At 38.9% G+C, this 11,859-nt stretch overlaps 1 protein-coding gene across 1 annotated transcript; it reads left to right on the top strand.

The window, feature by feature from the left end:
- Positions 1 to 371: 371 nt before the first annotated feature.
- gprc6a (G protein-coupled receptor, class C, group 6, member A) lies at positions 372 to 8,975 on the top strand. The gene is made up of 6 exons (XM_026372551.1): positions 372 to 491; positions 2,076 to 2,370; positions 3,862 to 4,665; positions 5,708 to 5,920; positions 6,190 to 6,313; positions 7,656 to 8,975. Exons 2-6 carry the CDS (start codon positions 2,110 to 2,112, stop codon positions 8,771 to 8,773), a joined length of 2,520 nt encoding a protein of 839 aa, XP_026228336.1. The 5' UTR covers positions 372 to 491; positions 2,076 to 2,109; the 3' UTR covers positions 8,774 to 8,975.
- Positions 8,976 to 11,859: the final 2,884 nt, after the last annotated feature.

The raw sequence follows: 11,859 nt of genomic DNA, 5'->3' as shown, positions 1-11,859 counted from the left end.
GCAAAAACAAAATAGTTTGAAGACAAAAGCTGCAACTGCACAATACTGACTCACCCTGCTGTCACTAATGAACAAGTGGGCAGGGCTGCAGGGGAGAATATGAGAATAGTCAAGTATGAAGGAGGAAGCGTGAGAGAGTTTTTTTTTTTAGGCTTGCTACGATGCTAAGAAGGAAAAAAAGAGTATCACTCCGCCAAAGGTGAAAGACCACACAGAGACCAGTGAGATAGGAGATAGAGCGAAAGACAATTTATGAAACAAAGTACAATTGCCAGAGAGAACAGCAGTATGGCCTGGGTTTCTCTGATCATTTATCTTTACATCCCACTTTTCATTAATATTCTGAAAACAGAAGAAGCTGTTGAACAGGAAACTAGAGTGCTGAGAGCTACAGCCCCAGGAGATATCATCATCGTAGGAGTCTTTTCTGTTCATGAAGACGTAGACAAAAAGAACAATTCCTTCGCTCCCCAAAAACCATCTTGTATCAGGTGAGATCATTCACACTATTGAATGATAAAGGTGTATTTATTTAGATTGACTGTAAATAGTAAAAGGTAGAAGGCATTATGTAAATAACCTTTGGTATGTGGAAGGTGTGATAAAACTCAAGATTTACTGTAGATGGTGGAAGTAGGCAGCAGGGCGATGAATCACAGTGATGTGAACAGACCTTTAACCAAAATCTAACAATGGATGAGAGTCTGGAATGAGACTTGCCTCCCTTCTAGGTTAGAGTAGCACTGAGCAGATGGACACTAAAGTTGGAAAACATTTGCGAGGAGTGTGAGAGGTCGAATTAAGTGTGCAGATTTAATAACTATAAGGATGGTGGTCTTGTCTTTTGATGGACATGCTACAAGTCAGCTACAAGCTACTATGGTGAGGTACAGGCAGGGGTTAGAGAAAACCAGATGAAGTCTGATTAACAACTCTATTTATTCTGGGCACACATTGATAACCTGAGATGTCAGCTTTCTTGGGTGATGCTGACCTGAAAGTAGGGTAAGACTGAAAAGAGCAGGCAACCATCAGGATCCTACTTAGAGTTTAGTTTGCTTTGTTCTCTATGCTCTTACAACTATGCAGAAAGTCAGTAAGGTGTTAGCTGGGCAAATCCTTAGTGTCAAACTGACAAGCCCAGGCATCTGGTCTAACATTATTGGAGCCAGGACAACACAACAGGGGGAAATGAAAGAGGGTAAGTCCACAGCTGGTCTGCCAATATTTATTTGACTGTACTAATATAAAACCAGTTATCAGCTATGATGGTCCATCTATACCAGAAAAGTCTGCCCAGTCCCCTCTAGCTGATGCCTTCTGCCCTTCAGTGCAGAAACTATCAGTATTGCTTTGTAGGGAAAAGTTTGAGCAACCAATTCCCAGAGGATGGGTGATGAAACAGAACAGCTCCTTAGAAATGTCACCCCCTAGGGGCAGGTGAAAGGGCTTTCTTTAGCCAGAGCACATGCTCCTTCTGATTAAACTACTGACAGATGGAGCTGCAGTAAGTGAGGACATGCAAAGTAGCATACAGCACAACCACAGTTATGGATGAGGTCTGGTACTGACCTTGGCCAGATCAACTTCAATGGGAAACGAGGAAAGAGAAAGTTTGCACATGATATGCACATTTCTCCAACAGTTGGACAGTTTAATCTAAGAGTTTCTTTTACTTAGTCTTCATGTGTAAAATCACATTCTACATAGTAAGTAGTGACTATTATTGTCAGATAAATGTAGTGGGATAGAAAGTGAAATGTTTTGCTCTGAAATAAGAAATTGAAAGACAAAGTCTATAAAGCAGCATACCTACTGAAGTTAAAGCTGTTAGTTAATGTACTTTACTGTTACATCCCACCACATCCACAAAAAATGTTTTTCTGTAAATGAGACTAGTTACACTATAATGTTAGATACCACTAGAAGAAAACTGTGGTTGAAACAGTTTTCAGTCTTGAATTGAACATTATTAGTTATTGATGATTATAAAAAAAACTATTACATTTGAAATAGTTCCTACCTCCGATGTGTGTCTCATACCTATTTTTATCATGCATGCACTGTTGCCACAGGTTTGACGTAGTAGGCCTGGTCAGGGCTCTGGCTATGATTAATGCTATAGAGGTCATGAACAAATCCCCTCTGCTGACTGATGTTAACATCACTCTGGGCTACAAGATTCTGGACTCCTGCTCTGATGTCAACACAGCTATGAGAGCCACAGAAGACATCATCGAGCAGGCCAATTGTCACACAGGAAGCAACACCACCACCTGTTCCCAGCCAGTCATGGCTGTTGTAGGTTCCTCCATCTCTGAAATATCAATTGCCATTGCCAGGCAGCTGACTCTTAAGATGATTCCTCAAGTAAGTTGTGAGAAACGGGAAAATACTCTTGACTCAGTCATGGGGAATGTAGGAATCCAGCTTCTGTGACAACACTGATGGATACAGAATTGACTGTTAAACAGAACAAAGCAGCAGAACAGGTTTGCAGCAGCACTTGATTGTTGTCATTTGATAACATAGGCTAGAGCTATTTCAAGTTAATGCCACACTGATGAACAGGAATAGGGTGCGACATGCAGCAATTGTCCTGAGCCAGACTCAAACCCACTACAGTTGTGTGGCATGTCCCTTAGCCATTAACTGTACCTAACCCTACCCCTACGCTACCTAACCTACCTGGACACCCCCAGATTGGTATTTCATGACAAACCTGACATGATCAATCCTGATGTGTACTGTTTGAAACGGTTCCCCATACATCTGTGAATGGGTTTGTCTGCTCTTTTTTGTTAGTCCACCAGTTGAGTCATGGCAACTGGACTTCCTTCTTCTTATTTAGAAACGTTTCACTACTCATCCAAGTAGCTTCTAAGACTGTAGAAGCTACTTTGATGAATATTGAACTGGACTTCCTGGACTAACAAGGAGTCCAGTTGCCATGACTGAACTTCCAGATAACTTCCAGACAGTTTTATACCATAAAAAATACCACACAACACAGTTTGACACTGTAACATTACAAATAGTTGTACTGAGTTTATAAGTTGCTGAAAATCAAAACCTCAGCAGAGATGGGACTAGATGATTTATAGTAGATGTACGATTAATCACTCTGATAATTCTCAAGCTGAGACTTGGAAAAACTGGGTTGTACATAAATTGCATATTTTTACACTACCAGTTAAAAGACAAAGTCAAAGCACCTTCTCCTTCAGTGTTTTTTCTTTATTTTTCTTTCTTTATTATTTTTGTACATTTTACATTGATCCTGAAGACATTCAAACTAGGAAGCACACACTACAGGTGACTACCTCCGGAGGGTTGACTGAGAGAATGATAGTGTAGAAAGCTGTCATCAAAGCAAAAGAAGGCTACTTTGATGAATCAAATATATAGAACATATCGTGTTCTATTTCAGTTTTTAGCACTTTTGTGTTGACTACATGATTTCATATTTGTTGTCTAATAATTTAATTGTCTTCAATGTTAATGTAAAATATTGAAAAACAGACAAACTAAAAAAGACAAACCACTGTCTTCAGACAGAAGAAGCTACTTGGATGAGTAGCGAAACGTTTCATCCCAACAAAAGGAAGTCCAGTTGCCATGACTCAACTTCCAGATAATTTTACCTGGACGACTGAGAATTTTCACCGACACTGAAGGAGAAGGTGTGTCCAAACTTTTGATTGGTAGTGTATGTCCGTGACAATGAGGGTGCAGGAGTGAGCAATACATGCTGGACTCACACCAGGGATATAGCAACATGTGCCCAGGTCCACACAGATCCAAGATGTTTATGTTCTTGGCCTTTCTCCAAAAAAACATTACTGTTTATCTTTTTTCCAGATCAGTTATTCATCCACCGCTGCCATTCTGAGTGATAAGAGCCGCTTCCCTTCTTTCATGAGGACCATTCCTAATGACAAGTATCAGACAGCTGCTATGGTTAGTCTGCTTAGCACCTATGGCTGGAACTGGGTGGGAATAATTACCACAGATGGAGACTATGGCAAATCAGCTCTTGACAACTTTATGTCCCAGGCTTCTGAAAAGGGAATCTGTGTGGCCTTCCGATCAATCCTACCTCAGTCTGTAAGCAGTCAGGATGTTGACTCTGCTATCACTCAGACTGCCAAAATCATCTTACAGAATCCCAAGGCACAGGTCATTGTGTCATTTGCCAAACCGACTCACATGAAGTACCTTTACCAAGAGCTTAAAAATCAGATACTGAATGCAGGACAGGACATGAAATCAATGAGAAGAGTCTGGGTGGCCAGTGACAGCTGGTCCTCATCAAGATCTGTGAAAGGAAACTTAACTCTAAACGATATAGGACATGTTATGGGCTTCACTTTCAAAAGTGGAGACCTGTCATCGTTCAATGAATACCTGAGCAAATTGGAGGCAGCTTGGCAAGACTATGAAGGCCATAACCCGTTCCTGCAGGAGCTCTATGTGCAGCTCAAATCAATTAAAAGCTCTGGGGACACTGAGCTGGTCTATAAAGCTGTGAAGACCCTCAAAGAATACACCCAACCCAACACAATTTTGGGCGTTGAGATGGCTGTGAGTGCCCTTGCTAAGGCTGTGGCATCAATCTGCCAGAGCAGAGACTGCAAAAAACCAGGCACAGTGCAACCCTGGGAGGTATTCACACCTATGTGTGTATGTGTGTGTGCATGTGTGTGCTGTTGTACTGTATTTTGGTTTAGCTAGCCTACAGGGAGCTAGCTATATAACCCCACACAGCAAGCTGCAACGTACTATATACATATATATATCTATCTATATCTATATATCTATATATCTATATATAGATATAGATATAGATATAGATATAGATATATATAGAGATATATAGAGAGAGAGATATATAGATAGATAGATATAGATATATAGATATGTATATATATGTATAAATAGATAGATAGATAGATAGATAGATAGATAGATAGATAGATAGATAGATAGATAGATAGATAGATAGATAGATAGATAGATTAAATAACACTGAACATAGTACCTTTTGTATCAGATGACCCAAATTGTGACTGACAGGCGTTTCTTGTTACTTGTCAAAGATATCGTGAGAGATTGTCCAAACAATTAATAATTCTAAATGACTACTCTATGACAACTGATGATATTATATAATTCATGATTATAGCAGCAGAATGAATTCAGAGGTGTACAGAAACATTTTGACTCATGTAAAAAATGTCATAAAAGCAATCTAATCACCAATCACTTGCTACATGTAAAAAAATCAGGAGGAGCTACCTGATGCAGCAAGGCAATTATCCAAAATATTTTCTTAACCCAGCAGAGGAAGAGGAAACTAAAGGGAGACCCCCCACAGAAAAAAACAACAATTGAAGGAGGCTGCAGTACAAGAGTGGAAAGCAAATCAAAAGAAGAAAACAGTTAGGTGACGTCAGCAAGTTACAGGTTGGCTGCATATATTTCAAACAAGAAATTTACGACCAAATTTGAATTTGTATTTACTGTTCCAGTTCCTTTGCATACTTACAATTTAGGTCATGTGACACAAAAGGTGGTATGTCCTATGTTGTTCAGTGGGAATAGCAGAAAATAGCTGATACTCTTCAGTCTCATGTCCATTTTATGATCTTTCCCAAATGTCTTTAGTGTACAACAAACACAAATTAATTGTCTTTCTGTTCTGTAGGTGCTGAAAGCTCTTTGGATCAAAGACTTTATACTTAGAAACAAGAGCTATGCATTTGACAGAAACGGAGACATCAACCTAGGCTACGATGTGACAATGTGGAGGTCTGATGGAGACACAAAGATTTATGTCCAAGATATTGTGGCTGAATTTCACATAGACATCAATAACTTCACTTACACTAATTACAGCACCACCCAACAGTTCTTAGACGTGAAGGTAAAATCTCGTTCTACTGCTCTTAAATTAATTTTGATAAACACACATACTGTAGAGTGTGTTTACTGAAAACATATGCACTATTATATCTGATTTGACAAAAAAAATAATTAAGAGCAAATAGGATTTCAGCTCAAATAAAGCACACATCTAGGATGAGTTGTGTATAATGCAGAAAACACATTTCATTTAAGAAAAATAAGAGAAACAATGAACTAGAGTATTGAATAATGACACTCATGACGTCTCTCTGCTTTGCTTAGAACATCTTCTCAAAATGCTCCAACAGCTGTGTTCCTGGAGAGTTCAAGAAAACAGTTGAGGGTCAACACACATGTTGTTATGAGTGCATCAACTGTACTGAGAACTACTACTCTAATAAGAAAGGCAAGACACTTCCCGGTATACACACTGGATTTACTGGATATTTTCTGCATGCGCAATGACCAACATTCATGGCTTATATACTTCAAAGGTGGTTTAACTACTTCATTTTCCCACTTTTGCCACTTTCATTAATCTTAAATTACATCAGACTACAAGTGATATTGGTGCATCACTGGCGAGGATCTTTTCTTTAGCCATGCAGGAGCTTTGTGAATGCAATAACACTGCTTAAAAAATTTGATTCAAATTTACATAAAAAGAAAATATTAAAAAAGCACAAAATGTTAAAAATGTTTAGACAGAGGCAAAATAAGACAAAGAAGTTAAAAATAAATAAAAAATAATAGCAGTTTAAAAAATTAAGTAATACTGTTCTGGATTATTCTGAAACTAACTCTTGATTGGGGAACAGCCACCAAAGGCTCAGTCTTTGCAAGCAAAGTTTGTTCATCATTCACCATTTATCACTCACTACTTGGGCAGCAGGAGCTCAGGTGGTAGAGCAGTCTGAGTGGTTCAATTCCTGGTTTCTCCTGGCTACTTGCTGAAGTATCCTTGTGTCTCCTCGGACAAGACACCAAAACCCCTTAGTAGCACCAATACTACAATGTCTGGCAGCTGTCTAACACCAATTTCCCCAAGGGGATCAATATAGTATTTTATAGGCAAACTTTTTGAAAGAATTGGCACTCTAATCAAAGACTGCAAAGAATTTCAGTTTTCACCATCTGTAGTTCATAATACTGTGAACGGTGAGTCCACATTTCAGATAGTTTTCAGGAAAAATGAACTTTAGTTTTTTTGTGACTATGAAAAAAAACAACCAATCAGACCATCGAAGACTAAAAGCCAGCATCTGTATGAGTATAGGGGTGCAGAATGTCATGGACATGAATGATGCATCATGAAAAGGTCAATGAGAAAATAACAACCACTAACTGTTGAGCAGCTGAATTTTTTTACGCAACTAAAATGGGCAAATATTCCACATGCAAAATTGCATTACATCCTCAATTCTCATGCTATTGTGTATGTAATAAGTGTATTGCAGCATCAAACTCAAGATTTGCTAATATTTACTAAATATTAAGGAAGGAATATTAAGATACTTTTACCAGATAAAAAAAATTAATCTTAGTGCACTAGATATTCAATTCAATTCAACTCAATTACAGTTTAATTATATAGCCCCAACTCACAATAAAAGTCATCTCAAGGCACATTACAAGGGAATTAAAAAAATTATACAACTAAGGGTGAGACTTTTTTAGCTACTAATGTTATTTTTCAGTTGGTAACTCTCACATGTAACCTGAAACTTGTGACTGTTTTTACTATGCAGATATGGACCGTTGTCTGGCGTGTGACACAAACGTAGAGTGGTCTCCTGAGGGCAGCTCCAGCTGCATACCCAAAAAAACGCTATTCTTTGCATGGAAAGATGGTTTTGCTGTGGTGCTCCTGACGTTTTGTGCCCTGGGCATCCTAATGGCTCTGCTGGTATCAGGTCTGTTTCTACATCAGCGTGGCACACCCATTGTGAAGGCTGCTGGAGGGCCACTGAACCAGGTGATCCTGTTCTCTCTGGTCATGAGTTACATCAGTGCCATGCTGTTTGTAGGCCAGCCCAACAGTTTGCAATGTAAGGCTCGGCAGGTACTTTTTGGCATCAGCTTTACTTTGTGCGTCTCCTGCATCTTGGTCAAGACACTGCAGATCCTGCTGGCCTTCCAGTTCAATCCTGAGCTGCAGGAAGTCCTGCGGAGGCTCTACCAGCCTTATGTCATTGTTAGCATCTGTGTGGCCTTACAGGTAGCTACCTGTATCTGCTGGCTGGTCCATAAAAGCCCATTTAATTACATCATTAGGAACCCAACCACTCTGCTGGAGGACTGTCATGAGGGCTCATACTTGGCCTTTGGGGTGATGTTAGGCTACATAGCTCTCCTGGCTTTTGTGTGTTTCATCTGTGCCTTCAAAGGACGCAAACTGCCACAGCAGTATAACGAGGCAAAGTTCATTACCTTCAGTATGCTGCTCTACCTGATCTCCTGGCTGCTCTTTATTCCTGTTTATGTCACCACTTCAGGAGTGTACTTGCCAGCAGTGGAGATGGTCGTCATTCTCATCTCCAACTATGGCATCCTCAGCTGTCATTTCTTCCCAAAGTGCTACATAATCCTTTTTAAGAAGGAACAAAACACAAAGAGTGCTTTCAGGAAGAATCTGTATGAATATTCCAGCAAAAACAAAGATTCCATCTGGGTGTGTGGGAGTTCAGTGACAGATCAGTGGTGCAGCAGTCAGCACTCCACCATCAGTGCTTCATCTATTTCTGTACCTGGGGCTAATCCTGTCAACCCCACGCCAATGACCAACTGCAGAGATAGGAGTAGCTGCACAAGTTTGCACAGAGAGTTGATGACACGACACTGCCTCAGGCGAAGCATCAGCGTGTAAATTTTTGTATTTACATTGGGTTGTCAAAAATCAGTTACACTAAATGTACACTGTGCTCATTTTATCTGAAGGATTTTACATTTTATGGGATCAGTTTCTATTTGTTTTTTCAAAGGTTTCAATCAGAAGTATTTTATAATAATCATTGTGTATTGGAGTGAAGTGAAGATGACTGCTCATCTGTGTTCGTACAAGGCACTGAAGTATAAGGGGAGGTCATGGAGTGGCCTAGTCAGTCTCCAGACCTTAATCCCATAGAAAATCTGTGGAGGGAGCTGAAGGTTCGAGTTGCCAAACATTGGAGAGGATCTGCAAAGAGGAGTGGGCCAAAATCCCCCCTGAGATGTGTGCAAACCTTGTGGCCAACTACAAGAAACGGCTGACCTCTGTGATTGCCAACAAAGGTTTTGCCACCAAGTACTAAAGCACGTTTTTCGAAGGGATCAAATACTTATTTCCTTCATGGAAATGCAAATTAATTTATAACTCTTTTTGAAACGCATTTTTCTGGATTTTTTTTGTCATTGTTGTGTCTCACTGTTCAAATAAACCTACCATTGAAATTATAGCCTGATCATTTCTTTGTTAGTGGGCAAACTTACAAAATCAGCTGGGGTTCAAATAATTTTTTCCCTCACTGTAAATCAACCATATAAAAATTGACAGCACATTAAAATATCTACAATAGTGCGTCTCCTATCCTAGTCAAATAACAATTAAAATGTGTCATGATGTGCTAAAAGCGAATCTATTAGCTAGATGCTAATACAAAATAAACCCATTAAACTGCTAATGAGATTAATATAAGCAGATGTTATACAGTAGGGGCTAAGCCCCCCTAAGGATGAAATTTGTAGGGGGGCTGCCCCTGGTAGGTGAACAATGCAAAGGTTCAACCCTTCACACCCCAAAACAGGTATTTATCTTCTTGGGAATGGATGAAAGAACTGGAGACACACCTCTGTTGAGGTAGGGGTCTTCACTTGATATGTTTAAAAGACAGTGAGGACTCCAGACAGAGGTAGAAAGAAGAAGGTGATGTTTCATAGCTATAGAGTGTCCTCAAGTCCGTGAATTCACATTCTCCTGGTTGGAGTTTATTGCCTCCGCTTTGACAGTTGGAAAGCCACAGGGTGTGTTTATTGTCTCAGTAAAATTTGTTTCATTTTCTGTGAATGTCTGGTTGTGAAGATTGTTTAATGTACTACAAGCTGCTACATTTGTGTACATATAGGTCATCTTGTATCAGAGACTAAACAAAGCCACTGCATTAAAAAAAACTGGATGAGAGTGCAAACAGCCTCAGGTGTTGTTTGTCATCGAATTTCACAGTGAAAATCCCCAACTCTGAACCAGTCTATCTGGTTATGCAATAAAATAGAGACAGATATAGGAGGTGACAGGGTAACCACAGGAACTGTAATGTAATATTATGAATTAGATGGTGCCACAGCTTTACTTAAATCATTTTTGGTGCCTCAATACCTTTGTCTTTTTAAAGGGTCTGACAGTAGAATTGTGGGAAAAACTGCTTGATGCTTGTCAATGACTAAAAGAAGAAGACAAGCTTGCGACTTGCGAATTGTGTGACAGCTTGGGTGATATAAACTCCAGCCTGCTCTGAGGAACCAGTGTCACAATGTAAAGTAATCTCAGTGCAAATAAATTTCACAGTCTTGTAATCTTTTGTCACTGGTACAGGGGATATAATCAGGTTTAAAAATAAATAGCCTGGAAAATAGACAGGTTTAATCTGATGTGTAGAGATGCTGAATGATCATCATCCAACATCCAAAGACATACTGTTGTACTTTGACATCTGAACCCAACCTATGCATCTATATAGATAGTATTTATGTCTAGTTTTGTACAGTGTCACTGTAATATCTTGTGTTTCAAGATAAGTAAAAATACTTATTTAAACATATTACAGCTTTTCTAATTCAATGAGAGACATTTTGTTGCATTTCAATAAAGCATTTCAGTGTTGTATGTTGAATTGCTTTTAATGCATAACAGTGTTGCTTGAATTGTTAATTTTATTTAAAAACCATACTATATTTTATGATAATATGATACTATATTTACAAAATACAATGAAGTCTACATAGGGGATTTGTATCAGTCTAACAAATATATTGCACTGGAGTGCACATGCTATGTAACTGCAACATCCCAAGATATAACAAAGGCCAAAAATAATCTCCAAAAAAAAAAAAACAAAAAAAAACCCAACAAAAATATATATTTTCCTGGGCAGCAAATGCCCATCTGTCCATTATCACTTTTCCTGTGTTGCAGGGGGGCTGGAGTCAATTCCAGGTATGACTGGGCAAGAGGCAGGGTACCTCCTAGACAGGTCACCAGTCTATCACAGTAGCAGCAAGTGTAAAAATAGCTAATACCAGCCTTTCTGGATGAGAGCCTCTAATGTACTGAGTAAACCAAGAATGTTCAGTGTTGAGCTGTAAATTAAGCTGATAAATCTCAATCTCGCCTATATGTTTAATAACATCTATGGTTTGAATTGTCCAGGTAAATCACCTTAACTTGTTAGATCCACCCGAATGCATTGATACAATATTTTCGTTACAAGCTGGTTTCTTGAATCGAACTGTCCACTCCTGTTACTTGGACAGTCTTGAAATTGCTGTTCAGGATTCACAGTATTGTTTTCCTAATCTTTATTATCATGCTGTTGAGCATGTTTTTGCCCCGTTCTTTTCTCTCTCCTCTTTCCACTTACCCCAACAGGGTGGAGGCAGATGGCTGCCCACCATTCTGCTGGAGGTTTCTTGCTCTAATACTAACTGTTGCCTAAAGCTTGTTCAAATGGGATTGTTGGGTTTTCTATGTAATTTTCTATACAATTATAGCCTGTAAGGTCTTAAACCTTACACTGTAAAGTGCCTTTAGATGACTTCTATTTTGATTTGGCGCTATACAAATAAAATTGAATTGAATTGATTGCATCATTTTTCCATAAATTAATATTCTTCTGTGTTGTGTAAAAAATGTCTTGATATTTCCTTTTAAATATTTTTAACCCATAGGAACCCAGATCCATTTCTATTCAAAGGAAAATT

The sequence above is a fragment of the Anabas testudineus genome, chromosome 16, assembly GCF_900324465.2.
Source record: "Anabas testudineus chromosome 16, fAnaTes1.2, whole genome shotgun sequence".
In the NCBI taxonomy this organism is placed as follows: domain Eukaryota; kingdom Metazoa; phylum Chordata; class Actinopteri; order Anabantiformes; family Anabantidae; genus Anabas; species Anabas testudineus.
The sequence above is the reverse complement of the archived record's forward strand: the minus strand, read 5'-3'. Positions and strand labels throughout refer to the sequence as shown.